General features: G+C 50.6%; 2 protein-coding genes across 2 annotated transcripts; one reads left to right on the plus strand and one right to left on the minus strand.

Moving 5' to 3' along the window:
• Positions 1-1,296: 1,296 nt before the first annotated feature.
• Positions 1,297-22,515, plus strand: LOC113954239 (F-box only protein 6-like). Its single transcript, XM_027658305.1, has 7 exons — positions 1,297-1,312; positions 8,806-8,809; positions 19,331-19,632; positions 20,263-20,389; positions 21,084-21,179; positions 21,499-21,634; positions 22,330-22,515. Exons 3-7 carry the CDS (start codon positions 19,374-19,376, stop codon positions 22,474-22,476), a joined length of 765 nt encoding a protein of 254 aa, XP_027514106.1. The 5' UTR covers positions 1,297-1,312; positions 8,806-8,809; positions 19,331-19,373; the 3' UTR covers positions 22,477-22,515.
• Positions 13,398-19,355, minus strand: FBXO2 (F-box protein 2). Its single transcript, XM_027658304.1, has 6 exons — positions 19,048-19,355; positions 17,198-17,471; positions 16,005-16,131; positions 15,813-15,908; positions 15,344-15,479; positions 13,398-14,942 (listed from the first exon to the last, which is right to left on the minus strand). The coding sequence occupies exons 1-6, from the start codon at positions 19,216-19,218 to the stop codon at positions 14,808-14,810; spliced, it is 939 nt and encodes a 312-aa protein (XP_027514105.1). The 5' UTR covers positions 19,219-19,355; the 3' UTR covers positions 13,398-14,807.
• Positions 22,516-22,730: the final 215 nt, after the last annotated feature.

Raw genomic sequence — 22,730 nt, forward strand, 5'->3', positions numbered from 1 at the left:
AGTGTTCCAAGGGCTTCCTGCCTGCTGGGCCTGGAAGACATTAATGCATTCCCAGCTGCTCTGCCTGGCTGTCCTGAGCATCATCCTCCAAGAGAAAAGAGGATCTGCTGCCCTCCCAGCAGCTTGGTGCCAGGCAGAGGCAAGAGCCAGCCTTGCCATGGGAGACGAGGAGAGGAGCCATGGCAGTGGGGCAGGACTGAGCTGGCTTGGTCCCACTGGTGTCTGTCAGGGAGGCTTATTCATTGCTTGGTGGTGCTGTGTTACATGACCCATTTGCAGCTTTTTCTTGTCTGTTTTGAAACTGTGAAATGAGGCGCGGTAATCAAGGAGGGTTTTAATAACCATCCCAGCTCTGACATTTAAATTACAGATGGCATTTTCAATTAAACAAGCACTCTCAGCAGGTTTAATTTAGCTATCAGTTCTGCTTTGTTCTTTAAGTGTTTCCTTAAAAACAGTGATGAATTTAAAACTGGCTCCAAAGGGAGAAGGAGCCAAGAAGGGATTGGAGGCTGGAGATGGGGAAGCCCCTTCAGGGGATGCTGAGTGTGCAAAGGCAATCCAGAGACTGAGGAGATGAGATGTTATACTCCCCCAGCACAGATCTGTGCACATGCTGCTGTTCTCAAGTGTCATTTTGTGTGCCTACATGTGTGTGCATCCATGATTGGAAATGCAGTGACAGCCAGACTTGAGCACCCAATCTCTTCTGTGGCTGATCAGCTCCCTGTGTGCCTGCTTGCATTCCTCTGCTCCTTTGAAGGCCCACTCTTGTCCTTTCTATCTCTTTACACATCTATGCTCCCATTTTACCAGGGCACCCCAAATCCCCCTCCATACATGAGCTCTCACTGTTCATTGCTTGCTTCTTCCAAGCAAGGCTGGGGCTGATTCCACCTCTGCATAAAAACAAACCTAACAAGACCATAAAGGACACAGTGGAAATTATCTGTTTGGCTCAAACTTAATAGTCTCCCTGATGGCTCTGGCTTGCTTTCCCCATTAGTTCCTGGATGTGCTGGTTTCTGATACACTGAGCTTGGTTTGCAAGTCCTTATGAGCCCTGGGAGCTGCTGCTGCTCGGGGCTGCCTGTGCTGAGAAGTCCCTGCTTCCAGGTCTCTCCCAAGAGGAGGTGAGAGCAGCAGAGAAAGGGAAACAGCATCCTAGTTGTGTCCTAGAGCAGGGGGGAAATGCTACTCTCCACAGCCTGTGTTGCCTGGCACCCTGCAGGGGAATGATACCCGGGTGGAACTTCCTCTGTAACTGAGGCAGGGGTGGAGCTGGGGCAGCCTCGACCTGTGTGTGCCTGAGGCTGCTCTGCTGCCTTGCTTGTGGGGTGGACACAGCTGTTCTTTCTCCTTACCTGTCCCTCTGCACTCAGTGCTCAGATCTCCAGGTCCTTGTGGTCCCACATGCTCAGGTCCTGCTGTTCTCCTCTTGGTGCACGGCCAGTATGGGCACCTGGTCCTTTCACACTGCAAAGCCACAGGGCTGCAGCTTCCAGATCACCTCCCGATCTCCAGGGATGAAACCCTGCCTGATTTTTCTTGAGATGTGTGTGTTTCCAGTCTTCCATGGCAGAGCTCACAATCCCCTAGATCAGAAACATCTCCTGTTACCTCCACACCCAGGTGAAGCAGCTGGAGCTCTGCCCAGCACAACTACAGGGCAGGGATGACTTGTGACACTGATGAAGGAAACTCCATTCGAGTCATACAAAATGGGAAAGTTCTGCCTGGGCCAGAGCTCAGAAATGGAATGGGATTAGGAACTGTAGTGTCAACACCAGGCTCTGTGTGAGGGTGGAGTTCAGGACAACTTGGCCATCATGTGCTTACGGTCCCCAGCTGGTGACTTCAGTGACAGAAGTGTCACATAAATTAAGGCCAACAGTCCTGGTCCTTCTTTTGGGGGAGCTGCTGTGGCACTTGGAGAAGAGCCTTTCCCCTGGTGCCGAGGAGAGCCCCTGCTCCCTGTGGTGAGGAGCCTGCTGTGCTTCCTCCCAGTGTAAAACAGGGCTGGATAATTTCATCACCGCTAATAACATTCCTAGCGAGGCAGGCTACAATAATGATAAGGGTAATTGAATCTCATGCTTCAGGGATAAGCCTCGCTCAGGAGGGGGATCAGGGAGGAATTCATTTCCCCCTTCCCTGTGGAAGCTGCTTTGCACAGTTGATCATTTGCATTGAAAGGCAGATGCTTCCCCTGGCACAGGGGCTGGGCTGACCCTGACAGCACATTCCTGCTGCCTGCTGTCTGTCCTGCCTCTCTGATCCGTGGCAAAAGGTGAGCCTTTGCCTGCAGTCATTCCAGGAGAAAGTGGAGAGGGTGCTGAGGGCAGGTGAGGCACTGCCTGCCCAAGTTCATCAGTCCCTTCCAGCCTGCAGGTTGTGCTGAGGGTTGTGTGAGTGGACAAGGGTGCCAAAGGAGGAGCAGGAGCAAACTAAAGTTATCTCCCATGAGTTGTGTTCCTGTGCAGCTTGCTCAATGCAGAAAAACATGTGAACAAGTTTGATAGTGGCAAATTTTAGTATGTCCAGAGCCCTGCTTTGATTATTAACATTGTTGGGGGATGAGCAAACCTACAGGGACAGGCAATGAAGTGAACAATGTGAAGGCAGGATGTCCTGAGGAGAGAACACCAGCTCTGCTGTCAGCCAACATCTCTTGGCTGTGGTGAATACAAATCCCAGGACTTAGAAAGTCTCTTCTTACCTGTCATCAAAATAGCAAAGAGTTCTAATTCCTCCAGTCACATTACAAAAATGGTTCATAGTATTTATGGTGGCAACTTAATTTCAAATACCATCATTTGAGAAAGTCCTGGCTGAGTCGAAACTTAGAGGAGTCCTAGGAAGCAAAATGTGTCTGGATAACTTTTTTGTTAAACTCCCAGCTCCTAATTCCATCTAGAAGTGGATGCATTTCACTGGGGTCTGAGGGGATCTCTTAATAGCCTTCTCTTACCTCAAAGGAGGAATGTCATTTAATTACCTCGTTTAGGCTTGTTGGGAAGCTCAAAGTGTTCTGAGCCCTGGGAATGAAAGGAGCTATAATTTGTTATTATTTGTTAAGAATGAGCCACAGAGTGATGCAGCTCAGCTAAAAGGAGCTTTCAGACCTGACAGGGTGGGAGCTCTCACTGGAAAGACCTGGCTGGCCAAGCTGGAGAGAGGAGATGTCTGGCACACAGTGGGAGAAAGATGTCAGCCTCCAGCCATCTGCCCTGGTGCCCTTGCTCTGCTGCATGACCACCATCCTTTAAATGGATTTATTTCCCCCAGCGCATGGTCTGGGGGTTGGAGCCGGTGGTGGAGTTGTCTCCAGGTCTGTACATGGGCACCTGAGACTTTGGAAATGAAATTACATGTTCAAGGGAAACCATGCAGAGCAACATATCGAATCCAGGAGCCCAGAGGTGTTCAGGAGTCTTTTTCTTAACTTCTAGGAGGAAAAAACTCCATGCTCAGCTGTGCTAGTCCTGGAGGGAGGGCCCAGGAGGCAGGAAAGCATTTCTATTCATTTTTTTTTCCCCTTAGCAGCTGTGAATTATTCATGGAACTCCACTGACTTAGTGCAGGGGGAAAGATTTCCTGTTCATTATTTACTGATCTCTTCAGGAGCATTACCCTTTCTTTCTTTTTTTTTCTTTTTTTTTTTTTTTTAATCTAGGATCTCTTTAGGAACAGGAGAAGTTTGTTCCCCTGGACTTTCAAGGAGTCCTTTGCCATGTACCTTTGTTATTTATTCTTTATAATGAAGCTGCTGGAATTAATTCCTGAGAAAGACAGTGTAAAGAAACATCCCTGTCATTATACAGTCTTCAGAATTGTGGTTAAAAGATTTCCAGGTGGCAAATGAATGCCCCAGTGGAGTCTGTGTCAGTTGACTCCTGATGTGATTGATGGTTCTGGTCTGGTACTGAAGCTGTCCTTGATGTCTATCATGTGCTTCCTTCCCTGGCTGGGAGCAGGGGGTGAGAAAACTGCTATGGGATGCACAAAAGCCCCTGTGACCAGGCTGGGAAGAAGCCCAGCAGCTTGGCCTGGGACTGGGTCTCTCTTGGGGATACCAGTCCCCAAAGCACCCAGGATATTGAGGCAGTTTCATTGGGTTTTTTGGTCAGAGCTGTGGCGTGTGGGATCCCTGCCCTGCCACACTCCTGGATCATCAGACACAGTCTGGGCCGTGTTCCTGCCCCCTCTGCACTCTGGGCTCTCTGATAATCACAGGCTGGTCTGTGCCACCATGTCCTGTCTGCTCTGGGCTGGGGTGCCTGAGTGAGACAGTGACCTGTCTCCGTGTGTGTCCCATTCACTCACATCCCTGCACATACCAGGAGAACACTGAGTTTGCTTCTCACTGGAGTTTTGCTCTTTTATCTCCCTCTCTCCAGCCCTAGCACTCTGTACAAACACAGGTGCCTGCTGGTTTTTTTAGGGGGCATTTGCTGTTTCCTGAAGGTGCTGTTCATCCTTATCTAGTGATTTGCAGGTACACACAGGGTAATTTCTCCAGGGCTGTTTCTGGGGGGGGGCTGTGATAGTGTCAAGTATTTAATTGGGCTCTGTGGTCTCTGAGCCCAACCTCAGACTCCTGATTACCTGTGTGGATGAGCCAGGGAATTGCTGCTGTGAATATTGATGAAGACCAGCGTTCTGTGGGAGCCTGCCAGGCTGGGGGGTGATGAACAGAGCCGAAGGTAAGACCCAGGGAGGGGAATGACCACTGCTGTGGGGGGCAGAGTGGATCAGAGGGTGTGAGTTGCACAGCAGGCATCGCTGCAGGTGTGGCTGTGGAACACTCTGTGGCATTGCCCTTGCAAGCAGGGCAGTGTCTGGAGCAGAGCCTTTTCTCTGGGACACTAAGGACAGAGAGGAGACACTGTGGCCCTTTGTGTGGGTCTCTGTATGTGTCCCTGTGGACATGCTCAGGCTGTTATACATTACATCCCATTATTGTGCTCTGTCTGCTCTGGTTCGTGCTTGCTGTGCAAGCTCTGCCTGTGCACAGCTCAGCAGGGCTCATTCCCAGGAAAGCTTCCTGAACACTTCTGAAACACCAGAGCAGCAAAGTGAATTGAGGCATGGAACATATATTCACAGTCCAAAGGAAGGCAGCAGTTCATCTGGGCAGGAATTGCTCCCAGCCTGACTATCCCACCTCCCCATATACAAGATCATGACACTTAGGAAGGAGCAAATGTGAAGGAAGGGTTTGGAAGCAGCCTGGAAAAGCTTGGCTGGGGTTTCTGGTCATGGCTTACAAGCCATTAGGAAAACAGCAGCACCTCTGCCTATCGCTCTAACACCCTCTGGAGACTCAAGTTACCTTCCCAGGCTGCAGCATGGGGAGATAGGGAAATGGGAATGATTAAATTATTCAGGCAGTTCAGAGGTCTCTTCAGGCAGCTGCTCCTCATGTGTGTGTAGGGGAGGGTTGTAGCATTGCTGGTGAGTGTCACCCATAAGGGAGGAGAGCCAGAGTGTGTGGCTGAAGCTGAAGCCTGGCAGTTCTGGGCTCAGGGTGTTCACTGGCACTGACCCAAGGGCAGGGCAGGACAGGATGGGCTTCCAGTGCCTTGACAGGTATCACTGTCAGTGCTGCACCGCTCTCTGACAGCGTGGGCCTTTTTTAGCCTCACACGTCAGACACTCTCTGGGCACCCCAGGGTATTTCCTGGCTGTTTCTCTGCCTGGTGGATGTAACAACCCTTCCAGCACTTTCTGCCCCTCAGGTGTGCAGCAGGACATGCTGGGGAGGGAGAGCTCCTGTGCCTCCCCATCTGACACCAGCTGGGTAGTGTTGTTGAAGGAGGTAGACCTTGACACTGCAAATGTCATGGAAGTGACTTGGAAATGAGATGAAATGTCATTCATTTTGCATGCAGGCAAAAAGCACAGTAAATGAAAGGATTAGATGGAGTATGCTTGAAGGGAGAGCTCTTGTCCTGATCAATAATTTAAAAATTCCCAGGCAAGTGAGCGTTAGGGCTGCATGTACAAACCAGTTGTACAGACCTTCCAAGAAGTTATTAAAAAGACTAGTTTGCTCAGATTTACTGGTTGCAATTGAGCTGAAGGTCACAGTTAAATGTAACTGAAACTTATGCATCTGTAGTAATTCCTAGTTCCTTCTGTTCAAAGTGCCTAAAACTCTGTCCTTGCTGTGATAGCATGAGGGAGAATAAAAACCTGAGTTAGCCCTGCCTGCTTAGAGGAATGGCTTTGTCTTATTGAAGTCGTAACAGCTGAAGTACTTTTTTTGGATGTGTGCTGACTGTGTCCAAGCTTTTATTCCAAGCAGCCATGGCTGTGTTGGAGGCTCTACAAAGCAGGGAGTGAGGCTTGGATGGGGAAGCAGCATGGTTTAGGAAATGTGGGCTTGGAGTTCCTGGCTGTGCTCACAGGCTGCCTCAGGGACTCCAAGGCAGGCTTATGTCTCTGCCATCCCTGTGCTAAAATAGCAGTAATGGCTCATGGAAGACAATAAAATCTGCTCATAGTGCATAAGCACGTGGGTGTATCATGGCTCACGTTCCTGGAGCAAGCACTGTCTAGATGTAGGTCAGGAATTAATGCATCCTATGCTCTTTCTGTGTGTAAATATGATCTTGCCTTTTAGGCTTAGCAGAGCCCCTTTCCCCCACCTCTTTTCCATCCATACTGAATCCCAAACTCTCTGCTAAGAACAGAAGCACTGACCTTCATGACTGTCTGTGAGCAGCATCTCCCTTCCTGTGAGGAGCGTGTCAAACCATTACAGCAGCCTCTCATTTCTTCGAGCTGAAACACCCAGTGGCAACAAAACAGTATAATTTCTTTTGTTTTATCTGGTTTTCCTCATAAAACCTGCTAACACTGGAATGTCTAGAGAAGTCCTGTGCTTCTTCAAATGTGCCACATTTTCAGCACCCCCTGCCCCAGGTGGTGTAGCCCAGGCTGTGACAAACGGTGGCATCAGCAAGGATTGGTGTTCCTTGCTCTCTGTGAAAGGCTGGTTTGAGGGGTCTCACCTCAGATATTCCAGTAAACAGCCCCCCGAGGTGTCACAGAGGAGCTGGTGTTGCCTCTGGGGATCCCCAGAACCGGGTGTCCAGTGAACCCCCCTGAGCAAAGTGTCAGAGCCTCGATAGTGAGACAGGAGGGGCAGTTTGTGTGTGCTGGTCAAACCCCTCCCAGATGGGGCAGCAGGCTTGTCCCAGGGCAGGGTACGAGGAGTGTTTTCATAAGTATTTCAGTGGGCTGGGATCAGTGAGTCCTCCCCCTGCCTCTGTGCCCTTCTGCCTGGCTCTCTCACACCCCAGTGCTGTGTTCCATGACTTTGTGCCCACGGTGTTGTTTGCTCACCAGCAAGAGCTGCCTTGCACAGGTCACTGCTGGGTGCACTTGAACCTGATGTGGTCCCCACTGATGGTGGGTACCCGAGTGTGTGCTGTGCAGGATGGGGGACACAAACATCTGAGAAGGGTGGTTGGGGCTGCTGCCTGATTTCTTAAAATGTTGCTTAGAAACCAAACTCGATATTGCCGAACTCCACCAGATCTGCAGTGCAGAACTCTCTGCACAGGGAAAAGGATTTCCTATTTTTATTATTATTTTCTACTTTTTCCCCCCCTCTCTTACAAGAAATAACTCACTTTTCAGCTGTTGGAGAAGGTGGTAATTGATCTAGAGCTTTGCAGCTTGCCTTCCGGAATGGTTTTATTCTTAATGTAGGAATAAAATTCTGTTAGGTCAAATACACAGCAATAAATACAAGAAGCACATTAACTTTAATATATTGGATTATTCCACTTGGTGGTGACGGGGAAAAAAACAAGATTTAATTCCCCTGGCAATGCAGGCAAAGAAAATCACTTTCCCTGCCCATTTTTTTTTCTCTTAAGTCATTTTTGTCTGTCAATGCCAGTGCTGCAGGCTTTGACAGGGTTTAATTTTACTTCTTATTTTTTTTTAACCTGGTGTGAAAGTAAGAAGTGTTTTCTCCAAGTAAATTGTTCACAAATTCACTCAATGCCTTTTATTTCTGGCTGCTAGAGATTCCTCCCCTGGTGGGATGTGTGGAGCTCTTGGTGCCATCACAAAAGTAGGGATTGCCCTGAGCTGGCAGGGTAGGGTGGGTTTTAGCTTCACTTTTGGAGTAGGGCAGTGAGTTCAACGCAGCTGTTCTCCTTTTTCCAGATGTGCTGGTGTTGGTTTCTGTTCCTACCCTGGAGCTTCCCAGCTAGAACTGGGATTTGCTGCTCCATGCCAACTGTTTCTGTGATGTACCACCACCCTTCAGGGCTCAGGGCTCCCACATGGTGGTGATGTGCCCAGCAGGGCACGGGTGTCTCCCAAGTGCCATGCCTTGCAGTGCTGAAGTCTTTCATCAAGTCCCATAGTCAGTCCTTGTGCCAAGCCTTCCCTCATTTTTCTGGGGGAGTGATGACATTGGATCCTTTTCCTACAGTCCTTGATTTTCCCCAAACTTCTATTATATATTGGAAAAAAGACAGATGAAAAGAGGCAGGAACAACCTCCTTACTTGTCATCATGGCAGACAGATGGGTAGAAGGTGGCTCTTCTGGGGACCAGGCAAGTAGCAGAGAGACTGGAGCAGGGATTTTGTGTGGATAACAAAGAGGAAACATCTCAGCATGGTCAAGGACTGCAGAAAGGATTTGCAGATGGTAAAACCTTTGGAGCCAGAAGGCTTTGAAAAAAGTCTGGGCGAATCTGTGTTAGGAGTGCTGGGAGGGTGGGGAGGGGTCTGCCTTGAACAGGAGAAGGGGAATTAGAGCAGACAAGCCTGGGGAGTGTGGTTGGAGGGGTGTGTGTTGGTGCCTCTGTCTCTGGAGGAAAAGCAAGGCAGGAGTGTCCGTGTGGTTCACTGAGTGTTTGCAGTGTTTTCCTCCGTCCAGGCAGAGTTATCGCTCCAATAAGCAGAGCTCCTGCACCAGCACCCAGACTCCATCTGATTGTGTTTGTCTGAGACGAGAAAGACTTCACAATAATCCTGCTGGTAATTAATTGGCTTTTGTTCAGCAAGAGTGAACAAGATCTCATCTTAATCTGTTTCATTATTTCTCCTTGTATAGCACAAGTCAACACAAGATTAGGTTTAATTTACAAAAAAATGCAAAGTCATTACTCATATCTGGATCAGGATTTTATCTGCTTCGTTTTGCAACACTTTGTGTGTCAATATTAACGGGAGGAGCTGCACTGTGTGTGGTGAGGTGGAAACAGCACTGCTTGACTTCAGGACCTTTTGCAGGGATTGCAAGTGGCAGAGCTCTGATATCACCCTTCCTCTACAGAGAAGTTGCTCTGTGCTCAGGGATACCAGGGTTTATGTACCCTGATGCATTTCAGTGCTTCTGGACGTGGTACCTACATCCACAAGGTGCTCAGTGGGAGGCACCTCACTGCCAAAGCTGCTCCCCTCCCTGTCAGTGCCCCTGTTCCTGCTGCAGGGAAATGTTTCCCCACCATCCATCAGTCCAATGAGCTCTCCTATGACTTTATTGCAGCCTCTCTGCCGCTCTGGGAGCACTGATTGCACTGTGGTTAATGGGTCTGCACAGGCACCAGCTCCAGATGAGCTTCTCTGAGTGCCTGCAGGGGAGGTCAGCCAAGGGAATGTGGGATGTCCCTGGGACTCCTGACTCCCTGGGAAGGGCTGCCGAGCTCCGTGTGCAGGGAAGGTGGCAGGGGGCTGTGTGTGCCTGGGCACAGTGCACGTGGGGACACAGCCAGCCCTGCTGCTCTGGGTGACTCTTCTGAGACTCGTGGCTGGACTAAGGTTAGAGATACTCTGCAAGGAAAGGCATGTTACTGATTTGAGTGATACTGATAATGAATCAATGCTTTAGGATAGTGTTGAGCAAGTTGTGCTGCTTCCAATCGAATTTGAAAGGCCTTCATCTGCATTCAGGCAGCTTTCACTGCTCTGATCAGTCATTACAGCTGAAAACGCTGCCAGCATCCAAGAGAGGTGTGCTGTGTCTGCTGCCCAGGGGGCAGCCGTACTTCCAAAACGTGTGTGGGGCATCCCCGATGGCAGGGATAAGCATTAAGGTCTGCACAGCAGAGGCTGCTCTGCAAACAGAGCCAGGCACTGCAACAGGACGAGGACAAAACGCTCCCTCGTGCCTGAGCTGCTGCCAGAAGAAGAAACAAGGTGCAGAGCTCAGACACAGACCCACAAACGCAGCATCCAGGGCGGTCCCTTTACATCTCCCGTGCATCTCTGTCGGCACGGAGGGAGCCCCGCGGGCTCCTGCCTGCAGCCCGAGTGCCCTCTGCTGTCCCCGCCGCGGGACCGCGCTGCTGCCCTGCCCGGCTGTGCCCGCCTGTGCCCGCCTGTGCCCGCCTGTGCCCGGCTCTCCTGCTCCTGGGACATCCCTCCCGCACTCACCCACCGGCACCGTGCGTGTCTGGCTCTGGTTGTCCGTGACCCTTCGCTGTGCTCGCAGGCTGCTGTGTCAGGAGCTCGGCTCTCTCGGGCTCTCCTTGTGCTTTGCCAGCTTCTGTGAGACTTCCCGGCTGAACTCACTGTTCTCCCCGTAATTCCAAAGGGGCTCCCCAGCAGGAAAGCACCTTTGAGTCCTTCTTTCCCTGCTAGGTAAGGAGACCGAGGGCAGGGCAGTCGCTGCCCAAGGACATCGGGAGGAGCCAGCTGGATGGAAGGGGAAGCAGGGATCAGGTCAGCTCAGTGCCGAGGCTGCTCACACGTGCACTCTTTTGCCCCCCGAGGTGTGTGTGTGGTGTGGGACAGCAGTGGAGGAGGTGAGGGAGTGGCTGTGCCTGAACCGCAGAGGGAGGTGTGTGCCCCAGGGAACGCTCGTTCACCAGCCCAGTGCTTTCCAGTACTCGAGGGGAGTTCTACTCTTGACAAGCAAGGATAAGTCCTTGGTTTTCCATCCCATTTGTGCCCCTACTCATCTCTGCTGCAGCTTTAGGCTGAATGTCTCTGCTGCAGGAGTGACTGATGCTCTGCTGTCCTGTCTTTTGGGAAGTGCCATTCCCAGCCTCTACAAGCTGTTTGATTTAAAGGGAATCAAGCTCCTAAGACATCCTCCCTTTTACAACTGGCTAAAACAGCTGAGCTGCAAGCAACAGGGAGCTGTCAGATAGATTATTTTTATTTTCTCCCCCATCTCTCCCATCCCATCTTGAATTGCCTGGTGGGGGAGAAAACTCCTCCATCTGTCCACAGCCCCCCAGGTGGGCAATAATAGATGCTTCATATAGAAAAATTCAATTAGACTTGACAAGAGATATATGATAGTACTTCCTTGCCAGGGCCCCATCTTGCTCTGTTCTGTTCCTCTGCAAGAAACTTGCTATAGAAGCTGTTAAGAATAAAAAACCCAAAAGCAAACACTTTTTAAGTATTTCTGGCCATATTATAATGACATTTATAGCCAGGGCCAGCTGTGGTGGGCTGTGTAGAAAAGAAAAATTACAGTGGCATCTCATACAACTGCAGCCACCAGGGTGCAGGTGGCTACCCAGGACTGGTGAGAGCAGGACAGGGCTCTGTGTTGTGCTCTGCTAGGGCTTCTCTTGGTGCCTCTGAGTACTGGAGCAGCCAAGGTAAGAGGTGTGTTCATGTGGTGTCTTGGCCAAAAGTGAAGGGTTCGTGTCTTAAACTCTCCAGTTCTCTTCATCCAGCTGGTCCATTCCAGTGTGGGATGTTTGGAGGACGGTTCCATTCTGTGTTTGGTGTAGCTCAGCAGTGCTGGGGTGCACTGTGGGTTTGATGTGCAAAGGGAACAGGAGCCCTTTCTGTAGCTCTTGTTGCTGTAACTGGGACTGGGAGGGGACCCTTTTGTGTGGTTTCAGTTTGGTTGTTTTTTTGGGTTTTTTTCCTACAATATGAATGCTCCAGCAGCACTCAATTTTTGTGTTTTAATGCTCAGATTTCTAAATACTCTGAATCTGGGGGGTTGAGAATATCTGTTATAAATTACTTGAGGTCAGAGATCTTCCTATCTGTACAGCATATGTCTGCATTGGTCACCAGTGTTCCCAAAAGCTGCTGTGCAGTGTCACACAGCTGCCTGCTGGTGTTGGCACAGCAGAAAGCAGAAAGAACTGGCATTGAAGCTGTAACAGAGCCCTGCAGTGGCTGGGAGATTTAATACATCCAAGCCCTTTTGTCACAGTTGCACTGACTTTCTGTAATCCCATGAAATTGTATCATCTCAATTTCCATGAAGTCTGGAACATGTGAGAGCCCATCACCCATCTCTGACAGGTGAATGGACAGTTTGGAATTGGATGTACGTGTGCAATGCAGATCTCAGTGTGTTCACACTTCTGGTATTTAATCAAAATTCAAAAGGCATTTGGAACAAAATATTTATAATGTGAGCAGGATTTTTTTTCCCCATTTGCCCAGACAGTCACTTGCTTTGGGATTCTGACTGATGTGGCTGAATGCAAGGGGTAATGGCTCCCTTGAGGTCAGCAGTGACTTTGGGGAGCAGCACTGGGGGGCAGAGGTGGCTGTTCTCTGCAGGGAGGCTGCAGGCACTGAGTGCCTTGGAAAGCACCTCTCTGAGGGAGTGGGAAGGTCAGGACAGCTTTGCAAGATGCCCCTGACAGCCAACATGAACAGCATGAAGAGGGTAAGCCCCCAGGCAGCTGTTCATGGTAACAGAGCTGCTGGGGAGGCTTTGTGTGTTTAGTGGCTCAGCCTAGATAAGCCCAAAGTGGGGACCACGGCCCTACCCTCTAAGTACAAGGGCTACAATATCCAAAGGCTTAATCCTGAGGTTTATCCTGACTCTGAGATGGTGGATTAGGAAAGGTTCAGTTTAACAATTGCATCAAGATGTGGAATATTGATCCCCTCGCTGCACTGATTCCTTAGGGATAGATGAAGGGCTTGTTTCTTCTGTGGGGCAGAAAGTTGGCAGCGAATTGAAGATTAACCAGTCAGCTGCACTAAAGGCTGTGGTGAATAAAGCAGCAGTTGTGTGACTGTGTGTGCAGGGGGGATGCAGGGGAAAGAGGTAAATTGTGAACTGGTTCTGGTGCCTCCTGGGTCAGAGCTGAGCTCACAGCAGAGCCAGTGACTGTTGACCTGAAGGGTGTCTGGCAGGACTGGGCTTTGTAGGAGTCCTCCTGGGCCTCCTCTGTGCCTTGCATGAATTCTCACTGCGCTTTAGGTTCACTTCTGCTTGCTGTTGCACTGCAGACCTGCTGCACATGGAGCATTTCTAATGGGTCCAGGCTGCTGGGTTGGGGAACAGAGCAGTTCCTCTTCCAGGGACACTCGTGGTACCACACAAGGTACAATGACTCCTGGTTTTGGGTAGGACTGGCTGATGTGGCTCCACATAACTAAACAGAGAACATGTGCTTGAACACAGGACACAGACACCCAGCACACAAGGGAAGATCCACACACAGCTGTGTCACTTTATTAGGTTTGCCTGGGCTCTGGCACAGCATGGCCGTGGTTTGGGAGCCCTGTGTGCCCAGGGCACCCAGGGTCAGCCCTGCAGGAGCCCAGGGAAGCAGCGTGCACAGTGCCCAGGGGGAAGCTCTCCTTTGGCTGCAGGCAGGAGCAGTCACTGCTCAGGTAAAGGGGTACTTGGATGCAAAGTGGCAGCCCAGGGAGAGAAGACAGACAGAGACACAAAAGTACAAGTGCCTTCTCTAGGCAACAGCAGCTCTGTTAGGGGATGCTCTTCTGAGGGGAATAACTACAGGGACAGGCTTGGCTCAGGAGAGCTTAGGGTTCTGTTCAGGATGGGGATTCACAGCCCTGAGTGATATCAAGAGGCACAAGTGGGAGAGTGAAGTGCTGTCTTGTCAGTGAACACGTGGAGGAGGCAGACAGGTACTTCTTGCAGAGATGGAGTGAGGCAAAACAGCTTTGTGTGTGCAGGGTATCTCCTCCCTGCAGGGTCAGACTGGGTGACCAAACACTTGCACGAAGCATGCAGTGGCCAGGGAGGGGCACATTAGTTTGTTTTCATTTGTTCCTGGACCCCACCCCCTATTTTTCCTAACCTATTTCCCTAAGTTGTTGTCATCTCTCTCTCTCTCCCAGCAATTACTCTCAGTTGTTATCTGTCTGAGGGAGCCAAATGAAGCCCCAGGGTTGGACACCAGACAAGTTTCTGTTCCCAACACTTGCCTTGATAAATGGATACTGGGAACAGTTTAAGGGAAAAGGATCCAATCCCTCTTGTTTTGCATTATCACTAAAAATTAAACTAATAGCACTTGGCAGCCAAGTTAGAGTCCCTCTGTGGTAAGCAATGACATCTATTGTTTATAAATGGGAGAAGCCAAGGTTCTCACTGCAGGCCATGGAAGCAGTTGGTGACAGAGCTGTGACAGGGCTCTGGGTTTCCCGGGTACGTTCTCAGGCACAAGGTCTATGTTTTTCTTTCCTACTTTCTTCCACTCTTTACCTTCCAGAAAATATGCCTCAAGTGCCCCTCTAAGTTCAGGAGTGCCCAAGTCTGGGAGCAGGCAGGAGGGGTGTCTGGCTTGGGGTTAATGGCTCAGGAGAGAAGGTCTGCGGGACTTTTAGGTCATCTCCCGTCTGATGGAGAACATCAGTGCAAGTGGTGAGGCTGAGCCTTGTGGTGCAACCTCAGATCCATCCCCACTCTTTGCACAGTCCCCCCGAGGAAGGCTGGGCCCTGGCTCCCGGTGTCTTGCAGGCGCGTTCCTATACAGAAGGGCCCAATGCTCTACAGCCAGAAGCAGCACCATGCAGAGACCATCCAAAGGCCGTGGGATGCCCTGAGGGAAGTCAGCTCCAGCATGCAGGCCCCAGCTGAGCGTGGCTATGGCTCCACTGTCACGCTGCTGCTGGTGACACGGGCGCCGTACCAGCCCTTCCAGAACAGCGTGTCCTGGCCGCCGTGCTCAAAGCGCACAAAGCGCACCCCGGGCCCGTACTTGGAAAAGGTGTGGGAGATCTTTGGGACAAGAGACAAAAGGGTTGTTGGGTAAGCATCAAACCACCATGAATCTACAGTGCACAGAGCCTTCAGCCCCACAGCCCCAGTCACACCTGCCAGGCTGGGTAACAATGGGGACATTTACAGTGGAAGGAGCTTTGATCCCATTATTTTTTTCAGAACCTCTCCCACTTGGACATCTCCTTCACTTTACACTTGCAGTGGTAACTCAGCAAGTTTCCAAGTTTCCTGGAAGGTAGCCTCCCAGTATAATCCCTTTCTTTAATCACAGGGTCATGGCTCCAGAGAACACATGACAGAGCCTTCTCCTCCTCCAGGAGAACTTTCCTGCTTCCCTCTGCTTCAAAATATTCCCAGTTCATGCAGGTTGGGTGTCACCTGCTGAGGCTGCAACTCACCTCAGTCCAGCTGCCATCGTTGTCCTGTGGGATGGTAACAGTCTCACTTTTGTACTCAGCCAGCACATCCTCGTTCTCCGAGAGCAGCTTCACGCAGAGCTCGTAGAGGCAGCCGGCGTCGCGGCGTCCCGCGTACCTGCAGGGACACCCCGCTGCTGGCACCGCCTGGGAGCTCTGCAGAGAGCCAGAACACGGGCTCTCCACTCACACCAAGTCACTGGGGCCTTGCTTAATGGTTCTTGCCCCAGCCCACCACCTCCCCTCATTCACAACAGGAACTGGGGCTTTGGAGTTCACGCGCACCAACACTTTAAAGCTTGTGGGAGCTGCCTGTGAGCCCTGCCCCACTTCCAGGGCATCCTGGCAGCTGAGGTTTTAAGGCCCAGTAGATATGAGGTACATGCCCTCCCTGCCCTTCCTTTTCTTTCTTGGCTCTCTGCCTGCCTTCTGAGGCATCCTTGCTACTTACCAGTCTCTTACCACAATTTTAGGCTGGGTTGTGTCCATCAGCTCTTCCCAGTAGCCCTCAGCCCTAAGGTCAATGACCTGAGCCTTTCGACACCATCTGAAAGACAAGATGTTATTGGTATCACAGTCTCTCCTGGGACTGGGGGAACCAAAAATGTTCCCTTCCCTAAATAAGAGAAGAAAGCAGCCTTACTCATAAGATGTAACAAAGTATTTATGGACTTCTTCACTAGGGAATTCTTTTCCAAAGTCCCCTGGGAGCTCTTCAATTTTCCAGCCATCACCTCCATTCTCTACCTCTCCCCAGTGCTCCAAGTCTTCTGCAAATGGCAGAGAAGAGACTTGGATGAGTCTTAGTTTCTGTGGGCCTGGGGAACCTGACCATCTCCCACTGGAACCTTCTTTTGGCTTGTGAAGATTCAGTGTTAGACACAGCACTAATTTTCTGTGTAGACTATGGATATGTTAAGTAGAGGTCAGGCAAAAACCTGGCTGAGCTTAGTATTACCAAACTTTAACATTCCCCAGAAAATGGCTGTGTAGTTGTAGATTTGTCTAAGGAAGTACTCCAGGGAAAGGATTTAGGTATTCTGAACAGTGTATCAGCACTTCCAGTGGTCACAAGACAGAAACAGCCTGGGGAGAGATGCTGATTGCTTTATTTCTGTTTTCTAAATCACTAAGTGGTATTTTCAGAAGCAGTAAGGCCTTAAACACAGGGCTTTTCTGGTCTTAGCCAGAGGGAGCCTGGATGTTGGAAAAGCTTGCAGAGTCAAATGGAGAAGCTGTGTTGATATTGCTCTGGTCTGTGATGTGTGAAATTGTTGCTGCTTGGGTTGTGAGACTTGTTTACTGCTGCTTATTGCTACTGCAGCCCTGGGAAGTGAAGCTCATGGATCCAGAATAATGGCACGTGGGGTATGTGGGCTGTGTGGGGAGGGGAAAAAGATGATTTGCCTGAGCTGCTCCAAGGAAAGAAGCCTGAAGGGCTGGTGAGCTGAGGGCAGACAGCCCCCTGAGCAGGGAAAGGCTTCCTCTCTCCTGTCATGGTTTGGCAAGAAGCAATACAGAAACAGATGCCACAACCATTACAGCACTGGACGGGTTCTGTAAAGGACGTTTTTGTCTCTCAGACTTGATTTGGATCCCTGCCGGGGTTATATAAACCTAATGTGAAGTAAAGCCCTTTGCAAAGACTGATTATCAAAGGCCTTCGTGCCCATTAAATGATTTGGCTGCGTGCAATGAGTGATTTGACTCTTGGGCAAGGAGAAAATTGTGCAACCTGACAGCAGCTAAGATCTGCTTTCAAAGAATGGAAATGCCCAATTCTCTGTGTCTGGTTCTCTCTCTGAAATCTTGGGGCAGGTTGTGCTTGTCTCTCACCTTCACCACATGGGTTCTTGATGAGGTTCTTCCTTTTCTTACTCAGGAAGTAGAAGTTTTGCCAGTTCTCTGCATCCTCCTCTGACTCTGCCCCAGTGAGCCCTTCCTGCTGGCACTTCAGGATCCACAGAGCAGCTCCATCAACCAGGTTCTTCCACTGGCAGCAGACCAGGCGACACACCAGCACCAGATCCACGGCAGGTATGGCAGCCAGGATTCGGATCAGGACTGCTTCAGGGAGGGACTCCATCCCTGGGCTCAGCAGCGTCAGACACTGAGGCAGTAGGAAAAAAGGGAAAGTAAGTGTGTTATTTGAAGGCTTGATTTTGGGGCCATAGATTTCTCCCTGACCTCAGGGCCTCCTGACACTCATTAGTATGCTGAAGCAGATGAATATTTTATGTCATAAGTGAAAGCCCTGAGTTAAATCCCCCCACAAAATGGAAGTACTTGACATCTGCAACTGTGGGCAGCTTGTTTGTTTCCCAGACTGGCATCAGTCCTTCCAGAATCTCTGCTGCTGCAAAAATCAGCTTCTTAGTAATTATTTCTTCTGCAGAGGGAGGCAGAGGGGGTGTTTGTTCTACCTTTAGGAACATCCCTGATAACAAATGCTGCAGAGCACTACCCAAATATCAGCGGTGAGCATCTTGCCAGCCACCCTTGCAGTGGTTCATTCTGTGTCTGATAGGCTCCCCTCAGGGGGCTGGCACTTAATCCCCTTAGTCACGAGCTCTATAAAGTACAGGTCTGAGCGTAGCTGAAAATAACTCAGTTGATATTTTCTAATATTCCATTTTCTATGGCCTCATAACCTGAGCCATTAAGTCAGAAGTGTGTGCTAATTCTGGACTCCAAACAGCTCTCTGCTGCCCTGAGGTCCAGGTGCTGCAGGACTAAGGAAAGATGATTGTGCAGTTTCAGAGCCCCTGTCACCAGTGACGGATGCACTGTGACACTGCTGTTGTGTCAGCTGAGTCCTGGGAAGCTGCTAAGACTGCAGTGAACTGCATGGATGCAGCCAAACTCCTTAGGAACGACTCATTAAGCCTGGGAGAGCACCAGGAACAGAGGGCAAATATCCTGACATGTGACTTGAAGAAATACAGCAATGTCAAACCTGGCAAGGGAGGGAAGAAATAAAGAGTCACTGCTGTAATAGCATCCTAAATCTAGATGTTCAGATGCAGACAATCGTGTGTTCTCTATCTGCACTGCAGCCAGCATGGACATTTAAAATTCCCTGGCTTTTCTGGGGATAGCATTAGTGATTTCCCATTCTCCCCACTTCCAACTCTCCACCGCAGTCCTGAAGGCTAAAATGTAATTTAAAAAAAAAAAAAAAAACACCAAACCAAACCAAACAAACAAACAAAAAACCACCAAAAATAAAACAAAACAAAACAAAACCACCAAAAAACAGAAACATGAGCAGTCTCGCTGGTTTGATCTCTTACAGGAATTTCAGAGGCCTCGCCTGCTGATGGAGCACCGCCGCTCTCCTCGTTAGCGAGGATCCCCCGCGCTCGGGAGAGGGACGGAGGTACCTTCCCTTTCCCATCGCGGTTCACAGCATCCTCCCCCGGACCGGTCCGCATCCCCTCCGGGACGGGTCCGCATCCTCCCCCGGGACCGGTCCGCATCCCCTCCGGGACGGGTCCGCATCCTCCCCCGGGACCGGTCCGCATCCTCCCCCGGGACCGGTCCGCATCCTCCCCCGGGACCGGTCCGCATCCCCTCCGGGACCGGTCCGCGTCCCGGCATCGCGGGCAGCGCCCATCCCGTCCGTCTGTCCCCGGAGACAGCCCGGGACACCCGCAGGGGCTCGGGAGGACACCGAGCGCTCTTACCTGGGCGGGATCGCCGGGGCCGGGCGGGCTGGGCGGGCTGGGGCCGGGCTGGGCTGTCCCGACCCAAGGCTGCGGGTTCGGGGAGGGCGGTCCGGGCCGCTCTGATAAAGCCCGGCGGCCCCGCCCGCGCTCCTCCCTCCCCCGCCCCGCGGAAGGGCCGCGCCCGCACATCCGGGGCCGGAGGGCACAGGTCGGTACCGGAGCGGGGCCGGGGCCCTGACCCGGAGCTGCACGGCCCCGGCCCGCCGGGCTGCCCGTGGCTCTGCCCCTGCCTTAGGCCGAGCCTGTGTGTGCCCCGGGGCTGTGGTTCCCCCCCGCCCTCAGCCATGACAACCATCGGCGACCTCCCCGAGGACGTGCTGGTGCAGCTGCTGTCGCTGCTGCCCGCCCGGGACCTGCTCCGCAGCTGCCGCCTGGTGTGCGCGCAGTGGCGGGACGTGGTGGACCTCAACACCCTCTGGAAGAGAAAGTGCCAGCGCGACGGGTTTTATCAGCAGAGCCTGGACAGGAACGTCTCTGACTGGAGGGTCTTCTACATGCTCTGCCACTTGAAGAGAAACTTAATCAAAAACCCCTGCGCTGAAGGTTGGTTTCGTTATTTTAGCGGTTAAAGAGTTTCCGAGAAGTCAGAGTGAGTCAGTATATCCTGCATGACTCAACTGCTCGTGCTGCAGGACTGTCCAGCTGCTGGTGGAGCTCTGCTGGGTCAGATCCAGCTCAACACCAGCAATAGAACTGCTGTAGGTAGACGGGTGTGTATTTACCAGTGCCTTGTGGTTGCTACCAGAAAAATCTGGAGTCACAAGGCCCCAGCACTGCAGACGGTGACAATTAATTTGCACAGCAAGTACAAGGTGGTAATGAAACCATCAGGTATTGGCAGTAAACGTTTGGGCAGCTGGAGAACTTTGTGTTATCAAAGACTTGACTAATAGGACTACAGTAATTCTTCTTTATTGCTGACGATGAGTTTGTGATGTGGTCAGATGGTTTGTGATGTGGCACAGCTACCTACCTGTGCCAGCTGCTGACAGCCCCATGAAAAGCAGCCTAAGGACAGGAGTCACTTCCAGGTTGTAGGAAAAATACAGTGGATCTGAAAGCTTCACGTAGCTTAATAGAATTCTCCTGTAGCTGACTCTTTAATGAAGGCAGAGCTCCTGCTGGTAGCTGAAGTGAGGTCCTAACCCTCATCTTGGACACCTGTGTTTGTAGAGAAATTCCAGCACTGGACAATTGACCACAACGGCGGAAATCAATGGCAAATTGAGGATCTGCCTGGAGATCATGGAAATTTGATGCCAGACCCCACAGTACACAAATACTTTGTCACTTCATTTGGGTAAGAACTGGATTGCAGTAGTCTGGAGCTGGGAAACCTCCTTTCCCCTGTGTGTCTGCACAGGCACCATGGTTAGAAGGCTTGAGGCAGGTCACTGAACCTTAGCCCAGCTGTGGGAAAAGGAAGGAGCTTAATTAAGCCTTTATGCCAGTTAGTCTAAAGAGACAGGGTACTGCTGAGAGAATTGGTCACAGTATATGCCAAGTTTCTCTGTCTACCAGGAACCTCCTGTAATTTTTATAGTTAAAATCATCCACGTGGATTTTATAGTTACAATAATTCTCCTCTCCCAGAGTTGATGGGCAAAGGTGAAGGCTCTGGCAAACATGATCAGCTACACTTACCTGACAGGGCTCTGGAACCTCCAGGAGTGGTAGGTGTGTCATGCAAACAGAGTGTCAGCAGAGGAGCATTAGCTGCTTTACATGCACTAGGCAGTGGTTTCCTGTTCCAGTACACAAGTGCAGGGACCCCTCTTAATCCATCTTGTAGGTAACTATCCCTTTTATCTGGGGGTGAAGCTAATTCAGTTCATTTCCTTATCCAGTTCTGGCTAGGGAAAAGGCAGGCCTTAGCCAGGTCAGGTTTGTGGGCCTTCAGTGCCTGGGCAGGCAGTAAATCTGTCAGGGAAAGGACATGGACAGTGAGAGGGACATGTTTTGAGGAACTGTGAGTATTTTTGTGGCTCTTTCAGGCTATGCCTCAAGTCTCAGCTCATTACTCTGAAGAACGAAGGATACCAAGATCAGCTGATGGATGAGATACGGCCTGAAATTGTTGTCAAGGACTGGTAAGAGGATGCACTGAAAACTAGAATTTCTGGCATTGGCCTAGAATTAAGCTAGGCCTGTGGAGCTTTTCATGCTATAAAATCAGTTCTTTATCCTTTGGTTGTTGTAGCTCTCACGTAAAGCATAAGCTACATCTAAGCTTATTAAAGGGGTGCAAGGAAGTGGCAATCCTGGGAAGGGAGGTTATAGAACTTCTCCATAGTTATGGGGATGACCGTCCTTTCCGTGTACAGACAGGGATCTTCTTGGAGACTGTTTTTGAACCCCAAGGGGAAGTGAAGGCTGTACATACAGCCCTGGGTTCCTCTGCCTCCCCAGGTATGCTGCCAGGTTCGACTGCGGCTGCCGCTACGAGCTCCGGGTGCGGCTGCTCTCGGCTGATTACATCGTCCTGGACGAGTTCGAGCCCGAGCCTGTGATCATCGAGCAGTGGAGTGATGCCAAGTGGAGAGAGGTGAGCAGCAACCCTGGGGGCAGGAGCTTTATATCAGTTTTGTGGCACTTGAGTCTTGCCAGTCTTACTTGGCCAAAAGTCCCAGTGGACCTTTCTCTGCTCTCCAGTCTCCTCTGTACAGCGAGTCAGTCCTTGCTGTTGATGATGCCAAAGAAGCAGTGGTGCCCTGATCAAGTCAAGTTCCTTTTTAGGTGCCCAGGATTTTCTAGATAATATCCCCTGGGCTTCTGAGTATTCAGTCTTTTTAATTGTTTCTGGGTTTTACCTAGTTTTTGTCTAAATAACTAAGTCACAGGAGCAGATTGCTGTTTTTCCAGATCAAAAACCTTTGTTTCAAAACTACTGTGCAAGGATGGCCAAGTATTGCAGACTTAACTTTTCTTAAACTGTTAAAGGTGTTTAACTGGTTTGATTTTCTGTAACAACCACATAAGTAACATTCAGATTAGATGTTACTTATGTGACAAATGCACCTAAGAATTGACCTTAATGTTAGTTTGTCTCAGAGAACATTTCAGGGCAGAAGGCTGAGTGAGAGGCTTTTTCTGCCCATCCCCTAAAAAAGGGGTATTGCACTTTCAGTGAAAGGTGTGTTGGTCTCAGGCTCAAAGACTCACAGACTGTAGTTGTCTGAAGTTCAGGTGACTGCTGGTCTAGTTAGGCAAATTTAGAGGAACTCTCTTATTTCTCTCCAGATTTCCCACACATTCCGGAATTACCCAGCAGGAGTTCGCCACATCTTGTTCCAGCACGGAGGGCAGGACACCCAGTTCTGGGCAGGATGGTATGGGGTCCGTGTGACAAACAGCAGCATCACCATTGGGCCCCACACATTGTCATGAAGGCACAATAAAATGGTTTGCTTTACCTCAGGACTGTAACCAGGTGGCCTCAGGTGCACTTTTTGTCTGTACCCCCTGGGTGAGTGTCCTTTGTCCTGCAAACACAAGCAGCTTGTTTTCCTTGTTCACAGCAGAGCTTGTTTTGTATTGAACTGTGTAACCCAATATAAAATGTTAAAGCAACGCCCAGCCTCAATCTGCAGTGTTCTTGTACTTGTTACCTGGAGGAAGCAGGAGGTGCTGGGCAGGCTCTT

The sequence above is a fragment of the Corapipo altera genome, unplaced genomic scaffold, assembly GCF_003945725.1.
Source record: "Corapipo altera isolate COAL_440 unplaced genomic scaffold, ASM394572v1 301, whole genome shotgun sequence".
NCBI lineage: Eukaryota > Metazoa > Chordata > Aves > Passeriformes > Pipridae > Corapipo > Corapipo altera.